We start from the raw sequence: 16,171 nt of genomic DNA, 5'->3' as shown, positions 1-16,171 counted from the left end.
CCCACCCCCCCCAATGGCTCTGGGAGTCTGGGGCTAGCACGGCAGGGGGGCTGGGAACTTTTGTGCATTGGCCAGGTCCAAGGTTTTCCAGACTGCTTCTGGTAACAGGTACTGGAGGACCTCGTGGGATGGCTGTTGTTACCCACCCCTGGTGACAACCTGGCACTGCTCTGTCCCCCAGCAGTGAGGGCGGGGCACAGAATTCACCCACTGAAATTTTCCCTCCTCTCTATGCCAAGCAGCCAGGCCCTGGATTTTGGGGGGCATCCCTCATTCCTCCTGGTGAGGGATGTGACGTGCTCTTGTCTCTACAACCGAACCCAAACCTGGTTGCCTGGGAAATAAATCCCAGGAACGTAGGCAAGGCAATAAAATCACAAGGCTTAAAGCAGGTCTGACTTTGTGGGGAAGGGAGTGGCGAGTGGCTTTTTGTTTTCTTTTCCTTCCTTTTATTTACGTAAGGTTTTCTGTCCTGGGGGATATAAAATTACATGAAACTTTATAAGCTGGAAGGAACTTTAAACACTGGCATTAGTTCTCTGCCTTCACCCTGTTTCACAGATGAGACAGCTGAGGCACAGGGAGAGGAGAGAACTTGCCCGAGGTCTTAGTCAGTGTTCCTGTGTCTCAGGGTCTGTTCTAGGCACCAGTGAGGCGGTTGTGTGCAGGAGGGAGACCTGCCTTTGTGGAGTTTTACATTTCAGTGTGGGAGCCAGACAGCTAGTACATATAACATATAACAGGATGATAAAAGGTGGGGGCAGGTGCTGTGAAGAACAATAAACCAGGATAGGAGGGTGGGGAGCCATGCAGGGCTGTTTCGCGTGGAGGGGTGGGTAAGACAGTAACCCAGACACAACCTGGATGGGAAGATTGTTTTAGGCAAAGGACACCGTGAAGGCAGAGGCCCAGAGGTGTGATTATACTTGTGTCTTGAGGCATCCCTCATGCCTCAGAGGAAGTGGGTGGAAGAGGACGGTCATTTTGGCTCCCAGTCATCATTTATCCTGTTCATTCTCTGAGTGTTTGGCGAGTGCCCATCTTGTGTTAGACATTGTCTTGGGCGTTTTCTGCGGCCTCCAGCCCCATGTGATGGCAGCTGCTGAGGGGAAGGCCTGAACCTGTGGCTGGGGGAGTGTAACTGCTCCCGGATTCTGACTCGGACTCAGGGACACAGTCAGTGATGGGCAATCTGCTTACAGGTGGCCCTGTGCACATTTGCGGTCTACGTGACCATCGACGAGCATAACATCCTGGATGCCCAGAAAGCCTTCGTGTCCTTGGCCTTGTTCAACATCCTCCGCTTTCCCCTGAATATTCTCCCCATGGTCATCAGCAGCATCGTGCAGGTACAGGCAAGGCTGGGGGACTTCAGGGAGGGTTCCGGGGTGGGGGTGCTTAACAGTCCCCCTTGAGGCAGCTCCCTCTGTCTCATCCTGCTGTGCCTGTGGGTGCGGAGAGGCCCAGACTGGTGGCTTTTATACCTTTTGGTTGTGGCCCAAAGAAAGGAATACATTTTACTTCTTGACAGTGAACTCACATGTAGGCATATGAAACAGAAGTTCAGTGCAACCAGGCTTTCCCATGCTCTGTAAGATTCTCTCCGAAGTGTTTCATTCTATTCCAATCTGCTGTGTTCTGCCCTGCCCTGTGCCCTATTCTGTCTTTTCAAAGACGCAGCTCTTAACCCACTAAGTTGATTTTACCAACAATTAATAGGCCTTGACCGAGACCACCTAGAATTCCTAAAATTCATGCAGTGGACCTACAGGGAAAGGAAACTGCTCCGCCAGACGTTTGCACCATTTGAACTTCCACCACTTCCTGCCAGCAGTATTTTTCACACTCTTCTCCCTTTCATTGCACATATTCGTGTTGAAAACCCCATTTTGAGCCACACAGATGAGTCACCCTCAGTATTTGGTTGTTCAACTCTGGTTGTAGGCTTTATTTTTTTTTAAAAAAACAAGCAAATAAAACCCCTTTTTATTATGAAATATTTCCAATTGACACTGCAGTAGAGACTAGTACAATGAACTTTGTGTACCCATCACTCAGATTCAACATTTTGTTGCACTTGCTGTATCTAATCCTTTTTCTGTATTTCTCCCTCACTTGTCCTTCCCTCCCTTCATTTCTTTTGTCTTTGCTGAAAAATTTTAAGCAAATCCAAGACCTCTTGTCCTTTCACTCAAATACTTCAGCATCCATTTCTTCTTAACATAATTATAAGACCATTTTCATGTCTAACAAAAGAGTAATTTCTTAAAATAATATGCAGTCCATATTAAAATATTCTGGATTGTCTCATTACTGTCTTTACTGTTGGGCTGTTGGACTCTGGACCTGTTTTTTTAAAATTTGTTTTTATTGGGATGTATTTGACACATAGCATTGTGCACGTTTGGTGCACTGATACACTGCAGTACAGTGACCTCTTAGTGTCAGCCAACACCTTGTCACGCCATGTAATTACACTTCCCCTTTGTGATGGGAACAATTGAGATCTAGTCTCTTAGCAACTTTGAATTTATAATCCAGTATTATTGACTCGGAGCACTAACTATGCTGTGCACTTAATCTCTAGAATTTGCTTATCTCCTAGCTGCAAATTTGTGCCTTAAAGGGGATTATTGCTTTTGGTTATTATGTTTCTTAAGTCCCTTTGCACCTAGGACAGTCCTTTGTAATACTGGTTGTGGGTTTTTAAAGGAAAAGAAACAAGAACCAAAACCTGTTTTACTTTTTATTCTAAGGCATGTGCTGGTTGTAGGAAATGCAGAGCCTTCAGAGACGGGGGAGGGTGTGTGCTCCTCTGCACCCAGGGGAAACCACTGCATATTAGCCTGGGGTCTGTTTTGCAAACATGCTTTTAAAAATAACTGCACCCTGTAATTGCTTCCTGTGTAGGCGAGTGTCTCCCTCAAACGCCTCAGGATCTTTCTGTCCCATGAGGAGCTGGAGCCCGACAGCATCGAGCGACAGTCCATCAAAGAAGGTGTGTGCGTTTGGTCCCTCTTTGCCAGGATGGCCACCCTGCCACCAACGCTGTCCTCGGTTTGACTCTTCCCAGCAGCTTGTCTGCAAGGCTGCAGGGAGCAGGATCTCTGCAGAGTGGGGTGGACTCTAGGGTCTTATTTTGCACCTCCCAGGAGGGTGAAATTACACTTCCGCTTTTTTTGCTTAGAGGCAGCCACTGGGTGCGGTCTCCCCTGAAGGTCAGTTCTCAGGGGACCTGGACGGACTTTGATTCCATTCTGGGCAGACACACAGGCAGAACTAGGATGTTGCAGACTGACCAGCTCAGACAGCTTGTTAGTGGTGTGTGCCGGGGCAGGTCACGTCACTGCTCTAAGCCTGAGTTTCCCTATCTGGAGAATGGGAATGAAGGTACTTTGGCTGGGGATATATGGATTTTATTGGTAGATTTATTTATTTTGCAGCTTATTCATTGTCCTTTCCCAGTCAGTGCCCTTGACCAAGGATCTGATCCATGGCTGTATCTCCAGGCACTTAATCTATTTTAACAGCACCAATGGCCACTCCTCTTTCATGTTAGTGCCACTGCACCATGGGTGTTTGTTCTAAGGACATCGATGTAATACCCAGCCACTGCTCCTGAGGCACACAGAGAGGGAGGGGCTTTGGAAGCTCCCGTTTTATAGATGAGGAAACTGGCCTTGGTAACTTGCCCGAGATTGCACAGCTAATAAGAACTAGAGTTGGGATCCACACGAATAACCCAGTAGAACCTTTGCTCTAGCCCCTGAGATTTATTGAGCACCTACTATATGCCCAGCACTATTCTAAGGACTCTGTGTATTGCCTTATTTACTGCTCATCACAGCCCTATGCGGTTAATCTCCATTATCATCAATCCTGTTTTGCAGAGGAGGAGAGTTAGACACAGAGAAATTAAGTAACTTTCCCATAGCTCTCCAGCTAGGAAGTGGATGTAAAGGGACTTGAATCAATGCAGTCTGGCTCTAGAGCCTAATAAATACAGTCAGAGGAATGAATGTGTATACATATTGGTTATAATGTGTGAGCAGTGCCTGGCACCTACTAGGTTGTCAGGTGTCTTCAGTGGTGTGTAAAACCCCTAGCAGAGTGCCTGCTAAACCAGGGATGGTGGTGCGCCCTACTTCTCTAGTGTGAGTGAGAAGCGAGCTGCAGCATCTTCAACTCGGTCCTGGCACACTGATGTTCTGGTGGGTCATCGTTTGCTCTGGGGTAATTATTGGATGTTGAGCAGCGTCCCTGGCCTCGACCCACTAGATGCCAGTAGCCCACACCCCAATTTTGACAACCAAAAATGTCGCTAGACATTATGTCCCTTGGGGAGCAAAGTCACCCCCACTTGAGAACCACTGCTTATTGGATGCTAGAAGTCCCCCTGACTCCCCTGGCCTGTGTCCATCCGGTCCCGCTGTCCTGAGGACCGTGGTCTCCCTTCCCACCAAAGGATGTGCGAACAGTGCCATCTACTCAGGGTTCAATTTCCCTACATAACACAGGGCCGAAACTTGGGGCAGGCAGTGGAGGTTTTGCGCTACTGAAGTTGTTCACAGCTCACTGTGAGTCAGTTGGGAAAGTCCTTGGGCCTCCTGATTCCTGGAAACCTCAGCTCCCCCCTTCCTGCCCTGGTGGCAGTCTCTGAGGCAAGTTTGACTTTCTGAGATGTTTGTCCACATCTCCAGGTGCCAGAGCCAGCCACTTTGGCAGCCCCTGGCCAAGTCTTATGGTTCACTAGTTTGTCAGTCTCAAGTGGCTTTTCTTAAATTCCTTAAATAGCACTTTCCACTTTCTTCCTTGTTCTTTGTTTTCAGGAATGGGGGTGGAGGGAGTGGTGAGGGAGGAGGTGAAGTTCGTTCAACTTCCTCTCACCCCAATTTTTTGTTTCTTTGATGTGTGGGAGAATTTATTTCTTCATTTGATCACTGAAAAACATCTCTATCTTATCTCTAGGTGGTTTTGAGATGGCTCATAATAGAGTCAAAACTGCATTTTTTTTAAAAGTGTGGGACAGGGAGTGAAAGGGCAGTATGGGGAGGGAAGTCAGTGAGGACCGAGGTACAGGATCACAGGGGCGCTGCATACGGCGCAGGCTCTGTCTCAAACACCCCTGCCTCAGGCCACGACACCCCGCTTCCTGCTCCATAGCCTGCTTTTTCCACGGTTGATTGTGGCCGGCGCTTTAGAAAGACCTGCCATGACGTGAGCAGCGTGGATGAAGGCAGAGAAGGAGAGGGGATGCAGGGAGATGAGTTAAGAGGCAGCCCTGAAATCCAGGATTTGGGGGGGCCCTGCTTTGAACATAAAGGAAGGGGCCCTGGGGCTGTGAGGAGGGCCGTTGATCTTGGCTTCTGCTCGGCCCTCCCAGCCAGAGCTGCCGGAACCTCCCCAAGACGGAATGAGGGAGGTCCCTGGAGCCCTGTGGAGTAGCCCCAGGGGTCCCCCCTCCTCTGAGAGATGGGTGTCTGATGGCGCAACCTCCTGCTTTTCAAGGCGGGGCCCTCTTGTGGTTTTCTCTTGCTTTCTGTGTCAGAGACCATCTCCAAAACTGCTAACTGTGTTCTTCTTTAGAAACTGAGACAGATGTGACCAGATAACACCTATCGGAAGTGTCTAGTCTCTGGGGTCGAACTTTACTTGACTAGGAGAAAATAAAGTAAGCCTCCTGCTCACTCTCAGTCCTGTGACTTTACCTATGTCTGACATGTTGCCTCTGGTGCTTTTCAGGCGGGGGCTCGAACAGCATCACTGTGAAGAATGCCACCTTCACATGGGCCAGGAACGACCCTCCCACACTGAATGGGTAAGCCAGGACATGTAGAGAAGCACAGGGCTCTGGTTAAATGTGGGTTTAAATTCTAGCCACACTGCAGCTTCATGACCTTGAATAAGTCACTTTGCCTTTCTGAGCCTCAGTTACCCATCTGGGAAATAGATGCATTCCCACCTGCCTAGGCTTTGGTGAGAAGCAGATGAGAGTGTGCCCGGCACAGAAGGTTCCCTTTCATTGTAGGTGACATAAACCTTGCATAGATAACCTTCAGCAACAAAGGGAGATTTGTGGTATACATAACTGAGAAGGACCACTTTCAGGTACAGGGTGATCCAGGGACCCACTGCCATAAGGATACTCTCCATCTCGTCTTTGTTCTGCTTCCCTCTCAAATGGCCTCTCCCCTCATGATGGCAAATGGCCCCCATCAACCCCAGGTGTACCTCTTACTGCATTGGGAGACCTGCCTGCCTCTGATTGGCCCAGTTTGGGTCATATGCCCCTCCTGAGCCAATTACTGTGCCAGGAGAGATGCAGCACACTAATTGGCCAAGCTGGGTCCCAGGCTGTGATGTGGCTGGTGGTGGCAGGTGGGTTTGGGTCTGTGAGAGGAATTCTTGTCTGCTGGGATTTGCTCTCAGGATGGACTTGTTCTCTGTCCTTTTCAGCGTCCTTACTCAGCCTTTCTCACCTACCTCCCTATGGGGGCGACCCCTCCCTCTTCCATAGCCTTTTATTGGGTTGTAATACACAGGAATACAGGGTGACAAGGATCAAATAGTAGATAACATTTCAAAGAGATCTGAGTCAGTGTCTGCAGGAAGGGAGTTGCAGAAACTTTGGGAGACATACTCATTTCCTCTTGAACCCTTATCATATGAATGGACGCGCTCTTAGCAGAGCAGATTTCACAGGTTAGTCAGCAAGTCTTGTGATGCCAGATTTTTCCCCAGGACACGCTCTAGCAAGGCAAGGAGCTGCACCCCTCCCCATCAGGTATTCAGGCTTAAGGGGATTAGAGCCAGGAAGCGCTTCTCCCAGAGAACATGGGGACTTGGGCTATGTCAAAGCTGGGGGGTGAGAGTCCATTGCTCTTTGTTGCAGCCCACCCCCCCAGTCCTTCTACGAAGGCCTCCCAGGTGATCGAGTCTGGCTTAGGTTGCCCCCCCGCCATGAGGGGTCTTACCCGTCATTGACTTCTGACCAAGCTCTGGGGGCAGGGAGAGGAACTGAGGCAGCGTTTGCTACCAGAGACAGGCTTTGTCTCCTGCGGCTGGCATTCCAAAGGTCGTCTCTGGCCTTTAGCCACAAGGGGTAGAGATACAATTCCTAAAACTAGGCAGAGCTCTCTACTACACCTCCTACCTCGTACCTTTCCCACACAGCGCTCTATGTCCAGGGAATTGACCTTGTTCCCCAGGCAACTTGTCAAGTGCTTCTTATTATTTCCTTCTGACTGGAGGTCTTGCTCATTGGCTTCTAGGCCTCCTAAGGGACTCCCAAAACACAGTGCGGCGGGGTGGGGGGGACCTTTTTAAAGGTCAAATTTGTCCCCCTTGCCCCTGAATAAATTTCCTCTTCTTTGGTAGCCAAATTACTGCTGTATTTTATCGAGGGGAGGAGGCTGGGCGTGGAGGACAAACTCCCCAGGGAAAAGGATCTATATAACATTTCCTTTGAAAATTGTGGGATTCCATGTTCAGGAAGTTCCTCCTTATGTCTAACTCCACTTCTGCCTGCTTCAATTTTAGCTTTTCTCTCTCATTCTCCTTCACAATTAAATAATATCTGTGCCCTCGTCCTTTTCTCTGTTCTTCCAGAATCGAAGGCTTTCCTGTTCCAGTCTCCCTCACCCATCATCACTCCCCAAATCTTTCTCCATCCAAACTTACTTTCTTCTCAGCCTCTAAAAATATTCCAGTCACACCTGGATGATGGCAAGAGCTGCTTTACTGAGCCCTGTAATCCATTCCCCTCTCTGTACAGGAACAAGAGAATGTGACTGTGTAGCAGGTTCCCAAGAATTAAGTAGCGAGTGACAGCAAATTCTAACACCATTTCCACTGATATGTTAAAAGTCATCATAGAGGCTGCGGAAGAGCGCAGCCAGTGTAAGCAAACCCAACAGGGTCCCGGATGGGCCTGCCCTTCCCTGGCGGGTGGAGTCAGCTCTGACACGTGTAGTGTAGCAGCCAATCTTACTGGCAGAAGGTTGGGTGTATTGTCTTGTGCTTCGCTTACCAGTATTTGTCAAAGGGTAGTTTCACTAAAGACCTGTTTCTGAAACCCACAATCATCCATATTAGGTCCCTTCAGACCCTTCAGTGGTCCTTCAGATCCTCTCAGGCCTGGCTACCACCCACCCACCCACCTTCGGGACTGGCCTGGTGTTCCTGCCCTGTCTTGTGTTAGTGACGTGTCCACCCCTGATCACACCTGTGATTCACAGTGTTGGCTTTTTCCTAAGCTGTTCCCAAGTTTCTGGGACACACTCTTCCTCCAGAGTTCATTTTGAGGGGTCCTTTCTCCCCCAGTGCCCCCGTGTTGTCCCCCAAGGCAAAGTTAGTGCCCCTCCATGTGGCCGATAGCTCAGGACTCTCCTGCTGACTCCGATTTCTCAGGTGCATTGGCATAACTGAGAAGGAGCACTTTCAGGTACGGTGTGATCTGTACTTTCAGGTACAGAAAGGCTTCTGAGACTTCACTGAACTAAGCTCAGTAGCAGAAATGCAGGAGGAATTTCCAAATCTCAGAGGCGCGTGACGGCCCTGCCTTCTGCCTCTCTCTGCACTCGGGGTAAATCCAGCTCCGCCAGCCTCATTCAGGTGAGAGCGTGCCTGAGACATGGTGTGTTGTGTCTTTTCAGCATCACCTTCTCCATTCCAGAAGGTTCCTTGGTGGCTGTGGTGGGCCAGGTGGGCTGTGGAAAGTCGTCTCTGCTCTCAGCGCTCTTGGCCGAGATGGACAAGCTGGAGGGGCACGTGGCGATCAAGGTAGGAGGGCAGCCAGGTGAGTGGGGGCGGCGGGGGTGCTGATGGTCTGAGAGGAAGGTCAAGTGCAATGCTGTATTTTATCATGGTCCCTGAGCATGAAACAAGAGCAGTAAGGCCCCTCTCTCTCTCTCGCTCTCCTTTTTCTCTCTCATTCTTTCTGCCCTTCTGTGTACCATCCTAGAGAAGTGTCATTTATCCATGCTGTATTCCAGCAGCTAGAATAGTGCCAGGTGTGTAGTGCGCCGCACTCCGTAAATACTTTGTAATGTTCCTTGTCCTGCTCACTGTCTCTCATTCCCTCCCTATCGCTGTCCCTCTGTGCATCTCGTAGTCTCTCTGTCCGTGAGTCTTTCTGGCTTGTTCTCTCTATGGATCTCTCTGCATATCTCTTTTTGTAAAAGTTACAAAACTTAAATTTTTGATTTATGTCATTGAGATGTGATGTTGGAGAGTTCTTTTTAAGGGAACTGTTTAAATTCTGAGTGTTCATTGAATTCTTAGTATGGGACTAAAACTGACTGTGGTTTTATTGCTTTTAAATACACAAAGTACTTGAACTATGCTGGTATATTCTTCAAGAGAGAGCCTAAAAGGCTACTTTAGTGAACAAATGAGCCCTTTAGAAATCAAGAGCCCTGTTTTGCATTCAGCTCACTCCCCAGGAAGGCCTTTTCCTGATGCAGGAACACTTCCCTCGATATTTTGTTGACACCATTGTTACCTGGAGTGGGCTCTGCAGCAAACTCATCCGGCAGGATGTTTTGGGAATAAAGATTCCCCAGCTCAAACAAGCTTGGGAAATACTGTATACTCTGCTTCCCTGTCTCTTGGAGACTTAGAATAAACTAAGGCACTGAGAAGTCCTGCAAGGGGAAAAAGAACCTATTTAACTTGGGTTAAGCCAGCACGGCCCAGACATAGTTGCCTGCACCTCTCCATTGTCTCAGCAGCAGCACGTCCCAGAACTACTGCCTCTTGGACTCTGCTTTTGGGAACGCTGGCTATGCCATTATTTTTACTTTGGCGCAAAATCTTTTCTTTGTCGATTATACAGTGACCGTTCACCTAATATGCATTAGAAGAACATGCATTACCGTAGTTGGGTCCAAACTAATAACATCTAACTTGTTTTAGGAAAACGTTTTGTCATTGCTTTCGAGTGCATGTTATAAAGTAAGGTTAATGGACAATGTGGGCTAGGTTAATGGAAGAAAATGACAAGTGATGGCAGGACCCACACTGCGTTCTGTTAACCCTGCATCTCCCCAACCACAGCACTGTTGGCATTTGGGCTGGATAATTCATTCCCTTTTGGGGGGCTGCCCTTTGTACTGTAGGATGGTGAGCAGCATCCCTGGCCTTGACCCACTAGATTCCAGCAGCAGCCTCCAGTTGTGACAACTTAAAGTGTCTCCAGACACTGTCAGATGGCCTATAGGGAATGCAGTTACCTCTCATGGAGAACCACTGTTTTAAAGGAAAACAAGCCTTTAAATACAAAAGCGATGGATCTGGAATTTGAGGGTGCACTGAGTATTTGGTTTGACGAGGTTACGGGTTTATTTGTGACTGGTTATTTTGCCCTGGTAAGGGAGCGCCAGCCCTTTTCTTGTGGTCTTCTTGACACCTTACATTATGTGGAAATAAAGACACAACCGCTTTAGAAATGGACAGTTTTGATATAGATGTCCCTGCTTAAATTTCATCAGGGAAATTTTTTCAAGAAATGCTTTTCTGAAGTTCCTAACTAAGTCTTTCTTTTTAAAGGACTCTTTAAAGGTCTCCTATGTTTTTCTCTCTTAGCATTTAATCTTCTAAATCACATCAGGAATTTCCCATTTTGGGGAGTCAGGAGTTTTATTCAGTAATGGAGACATTCAGTGAATAATTATTAGAGACATAACTATAACCTCCCCAGTGAGGGTTTCAACTCTCGAACTCCTGACACTGGGCAGTGTGGGCTCCGATCTTGTCTCTGGCATCCGTTGTCCTCTAGGACTCAGTTTCTCTGTTGTTGAAACAGTGGGTGGGATGAGAGTCACCTGTGAAGTCGGGCCTTTCTGGCACATGGGTGAGCTGGCTGCTGTCTTGTTCACCAAAACTGTGTCTCTGTCCCTTGCTTTCTTCTCTGCTTGCCCTCTAGGGCTCAGTGGCCTACGTCCCCCAGCAAGCCTGGATTCAGAATCATTCTCTCCGGGAAAACATCCTTTTTGGACGCCAGCTACAGGAACGGTATTACAAAGCTGTGATAGAAGCCTGTGCCCTCCTCCCAGATCTGGAAATCCTGCCCAGCGGGGACCGGACAGAGATTGGTGAGAAGGTCAGTACGGCTTCAGCATGGCCCTTGGGACAGTCATTTATTGCTGTGTAACAATCACAGAAAAATCTTAGTGACTTAGAACACTCATTCTCTTATTTGTGGGTGTGTGAGTGGACTGTGATTGGCTGACCCAGCCTGGGCTCCTCTGGGTAACTCTGCTGCCTAACAGTAATAATGTCATTGCCACATCCTCTGGTGCTTTCCATCAAACTCCGAGATCAGAAGCCTTTCCTGTAGCCAGCCTTATTCAGCACCACCAGCCACCCTTTGCTAAACACTCTCCATGTCCTAGGTCTTCTCTCAACCACTTCCTGGAACCTCTGGTTTTCTCCTCCACCTGTTTTGCAAGTGAGGCTAAATCCTGTGTGGGACTTGAACCCACATCCATGCAGGTGCAGTTTTATGCCTTTGCTGCTGCAGAGGAGGAGGAGGAGGCCGGGTCTGGTGCATCCCGAGCAGGTTGCCCTCTCTGCATATCTTGAGGTTTCCCAGCAAACCCACCTTCTGCCATGTGTCTCCCCAGGGTGTGAACCTGTCTGGGGGCCAGAAGCAGCGCGTGAGCCTGGCCCGGGCCGTGTACTGTGACTCTGACATCTACCTCTTTGATGACCCCCTGTCGGCAGTGGACACCCACGTGGGAAAACACATATTTGAAAATGTGATTGGCCCCAAGGGGATGCTGAAGAGCAAGGTACTGGGAGAAGGGGCGGGGCTCCGGGTCCGGCTCTTTCGTGCTTTGGTTAAGTCGGAATGTGTCCCCTTGGCGAGTCCTGCACTTCCCAGGCTGTTTTTCTTTTCTTTTTTTAATTGGATTTCAGAACACTTTTCTAACGTTTCCCTTGGAAGCCTTCCCAGGATGGCCTTCACGCTCCTATCATTAAGGGGGGGAGTCCTTGGCAATGACTTGAAGTCATTGCCTGCACTCGGCCAAAAAAGGCCCTTCTTCCTGATTTCAAAATGGAGGTGGCTTTGTAGAAGGAAATCTTACCCCGAGGTCCCCTGTGACCGAGCCAGCAGCTCTCCCTTCCTTCCCAAAGTGACCATGGGCCGAGGGACAGAGGTTTAGAGCAGGAAAATTGCCACAGTACCTTGACCCGATGGGAAACATTTTCTGTCCTCTTTTTATTTTATTTTTTTAGAGGAATTACAGGTGGGAGTACTGGTTCTTTCTTTTTTTTCCCACTGATTAAAATATAACACATGCCCATGGGAAAAATATAGCAGATTCAGAAAAACACGAAAAAGAAAAACAAGAGCAATTATGTATCTTCTCACTGACTAGAGATTTTTGTATTTCAAGTTTTTTTTTTGCTGAGTGTACAAACTGTTTTGATAGGGTTATCATGTCACGTGTATTTATATACAGTGAGCCTTGTGCCACTCAAATCTGTTCTCATACACACCACGAACAATTCTGTACAGGCATAATCGTTAAATATGAACAAAAATTGTTATCAAAGCCACACGTGTCCGCGGTAACAAAGTCACAGAGTGTAAAGGGTCTGCGTAAAGTAGACACAGAAAGGCCGTCCCCTGCCCCTCGCCCCGCTCCGCGCTCGAGGGCCGGGGCCAGCAGCCTGCCTGCTCTGTTAGTACAGCCCTCAAGCTACGAATGGGCTTTACATTTCAAGTGGTCAGAAAACATCGGAAGAAAAATAATAATTTTGTGACATATGAAAATGGCGTCAATTTGAATATCAGTGTCCATAGATGACGCTTCATGGGAACGTCGCCCGCCCCTCGGTTTGTGTCTGGGTGACGGCCGTGGCACCACAGCCCTAGAGCTGGCCGCCGCCGCCACCACGGCAGGAGGGCCCGTGAAGCTAAAAGTATTCACCACCTGGCCCTTTCAGGAAAGTTTGGCGACTCCTGTGAATAGTTTGATGGGTGTCTTCCCAGACTTTCAGATCAGGAGATAAAAGATAGACACATGTACAAATTTTAAGGTTTTGTGGGGGGTGGGGGCATGGGAATGGGTGGTTACTTAAAAAATGAAGCCACTACGTGCAAATTATTTTGCATCGGAGTCATTTTTTAAATGTTTCCACACATGCCTAGTTCCCTTTCTCCTTTTATCTTTCAGATTTTTATTTAAAAATGCCCCTTCCCATCACCCTTGTTAAAGTTGCAACACCGCGCCCACCCCCGGTGCCCCAGCCCGCTTTGTGCTGCATGTCACCATCCGGCACAGTGTTCTCCTCGTGCCCTTCACCCCCCGCCCCCACCCTGGGGTCGGGCCCGGGGCTCTCTGAGTGTTTCCCCGTTACCACTGCCCCAACCCCATGGCACGTGTGTCGAATGAAAGAACACACAGACTGTGCCCGGTGTGCATCCGCCTTCACACAGGAGCTGTGCCGTCCAGGTGCAGGGCGATTCCTTCTCACCTGTGTGTGCTGACCTGCCCGGTCTCCACGTTTCCCACAGACTCGGCTCCTGGTCACCCATGGTATCAGCTACCTGCCTCAGGTGGATGTCATCATCGTCATGAGTGGTGGCAAGATCTCCGAGATGGGCTCCTACCAGGAGCTGCTGGCCCAGGACGGGGCCTTCGCCGAGTTCCTGCGCGCGTACTCCACGGAGCAGGAGCAGAAGGAGCAGGACGACGGTAGGCGCGGTGCCCTGCAGGGCCTCAGTTGTCCCGGGAGGTTCCTGGCAGCCACTGAGTGGCTCACCAGGGTGTCAGGGGCTAGGCCAGGCTCCCTCTGGAACCACCTGAAAGGACCATTTTCACCCTTTCAGGCTGAATTGGGAAGGGGTCTCAGTGCTCTATGGCCTGGTCAGCAGACCTGGGCATAAGTCCTAATACTTTTCTGTGGCGTGGCTCTGGGCCTTCTGAGCTTTAGGGTCCTTGTGACAAAAAATAGGGACCGTGATAATTATAGTCCTCTTGGCTCCAAAGAGGCTGTGAGAAGCTGGTGACATGTGGCTTAACTGAGATGTGAGGGTCATAAGGCAAGGTGGTTGGGCGTGCAGGCTCGGAGTTGGCAGGAGCTGGGTTCAAATCCCAGCCTCAGCTCTTACCAGCTGTGTGACCTCAAACCCCTTCTTAGCCTCAGTTTCCTCACTGGCAAAGCAGTGTAACAACAGAACCAGCCCTCTAGCATTTGATGTAGATTTAATGTGCTGTATTATATGAAGCCTCTGGCCTGGTGCCTGGCACACAGGGTTCAGTAAATGACAGCTGATGTCACTACTCCACTGGAAAGAATTGCTTCTCTTTTACCCCCGTGCCCTTGGCACCTGCCAAGTCAGGGTGAGCCTGCCCACTCTCCAGTTGCTGCACCCTGTCTCCCCTTTCAGGCCAGGACTCTGCGACCAGGGACCTCTCGGAGGTGCCTTTTGAATTCTAGGCTGGGACCTCACCCTGTCTTTATTTGGAGCAGATAGGGCAAGACTTCTAAGAATCCTGTTCTCTCTTATCAGTTGGTTAGAAATCAAGAGATCGGTTTGCAGCCTTTCCGGGCTGCCCGGTGTTTTGTCGGTCAGACTGGCATCTCAGACGGCTCTCTGCACACCTCTTTTCTCTGAGCCGCGTCCCGTGTTAGCGGGGAGAGGTCATCTGATGCCTTTTCGGCTTTGGTTTCAGCTGTTGCTAAAAAAAAGTGGAACTACACAGAGGTCAGCTATCCTGTCCTGATCTCCCTACTCTGGGAGCTAATTACAGACTTCTTGAGCCTCTGTGGCATCTTTGTGATATACTTGGTCCCCAAACAGGTCTCAGACAGACTGTCTGTAAGGGCAGGGCCGCAGGGCTGCCATGTTGCCCAGCTCCCCTGGGCAAGGTTGTCGCTGGCGTGTCTGTCATCTGAAGGCACACGGCTGAGACAGAGTGCCTGCTGGAGCCCCCGTTCTCTGCAGAAGTTGTCCTGCCTCCTAACAACTCCTGAGGGAGGTGGCATCATCACTCCCAGGTCACTGTCAGGAGACTGAGGCGTGAAGAAACTAGTCCCTTCTATGCCAGGAGCAGGCGATGCCCTGTCTGTGTGAAAGGGGCTGATCCCTAAGAAAGCTACTTGCTATTCATTGATTTAGTCATGTGACAGAAGTTTATTGAGCACCTACTCTGTGTTAAGTACTCATACTATTTTCCTAGGGCTGCTGGAACAAAGTACCACAAACTGAGTGGCTTCAACAACAGAAATGTGTTTTCTCACAGTTCTGGAGGCCAGAAGTCCGAGGTCAAGGTGTCTGCAGGGTTGGTTCCTCCAAGGCTGTGAGGGAATAAGTGTTGCATGTTTCTTTCCAGCGTCTGGTTTCCCTGAAATCTCCAGCATTCCTTGGCTTGTCGGAGCATCTCCCCAGTTTGCCTTCATCTTCGCGTGGCATTCTCCCTGTGTGTCTGTCTGTAGATCTACCCTGTCTTATAAGGACACCACTCATGTAGGATTAGGGCCCACCCTAACGACCTCATCCTTTAAAACATTATTTATTTATTTACTTACTTACTTTTAGAGAGGGGGAAGGGAGAGAGAAGGAAAGGGAACGAAACATCAATGTGTGGTTGCCTCTCATGTGCCCTCTACCCGGGACCTGGCCTGTAACCCAGACATTGGCTCTGACTGGGAATCTAACTGGTGACCCTTTGCTTTGCAGGCCGGCGGCACTCAATCCACTGAGCCACACCAGCCGGGCCTAATGACCTCATCTTAACTAGTGACATCTGCAAAGGCCTTTTCTTCAAAGATGGTCACATTCTGAGGTCCTGGGGGTTAGGACCTCAACATAATGGATCTGGGTGTGGGTGGGGATGTAATTCAGCCCATAACAGCACTGTTGTAGGTTTTGGAGAGACAGGTGAACAATGTATAGACAAATCCCTGTCCTCGCAGAGCTTAGTATCTAGTGGGAGAGGAAGGCAACAAACAAATCGGCAAGTATCTGAGGTTTCACGCAGCATTAAGTGCTGTGGATTTTAGAAGTGCAGGATAACGTGCTGGGGCGTGACAGGGTGCTCAGAGAAGCCCTCTGAGGAAGTGGCCTTGGCATGGAAAGGAGCCAGCAAGGAGGAAATGTGAGGAGCAGTGTTCTGACTTAGGGAACGGCAGGGGCCAAGGCCTCAGGCACGAGCTC

General features: G+C 49.4%; 1 protein-coding gene across 2 annotated transcripts in view; it reads left to right on the top strand.

Annotated features, from left to right (window-relative positions):
* The window catches only part of ABCC1 (ATP binding cassette subfamily C member 1), a 138,083-nt gene that overhangs the window by 89,444 nt on the left and 32,468 nt on the right, over window positions 1-16,171 (top strand). For both annotated transcript variants that reach the window (XM_053672155.1, XM_053672154.1), the window contains exons 13-19: window positions 1,203-1,349; window positions 2,911-2,998; window positions 5,743-5,818; window positions 8,655-8,781; window positions 10,925-11,101; window positions 11,625-11,792; window positions 13,526-13,706. In XM_053672155.1, coding sequence (XP_053528130.1) covers window positions 1,203-1,349; window positions 2,911-2,998; window positions 5,743-5,818; window positions 8,655-8,781; window positions 10,925-11,101; window positions 11,625-11,792; window positions 13,526-13,706 — 964 coding nt within the window. The remainder of the gene's footprint in view (window positions 1-1,202; window positions 1,350-2,910; window positions 2,999-5,742; window positions 5,819-8,654; window positions 8,782-10,924; window positions 11,102-11,624; window positions 11,793-13,525; window positions 13,707-16,171) is intronic.

This window comes from Artibeus jamaicensis, unplaced genomic scaffold (genome assembly GCF_021234435.1).
Source record: "Artibeus jamaicensis isolate MK-2021 breed Jamaican fruit bat unplaced genomic scaffold, CSHL_Jam_final contig_729, whole genome shotgun sequence".
NCBI lineage: Eukaryota > Metazoa > Chordata > Mammalia > Chiroptera > Phyllostomidae > Artibeus > Artibeus jamaicensis.
Note: the sequence above shows the minus strand (reverse complement) of the source record. Positions and strands in the feature narration are given on the sequence as shown.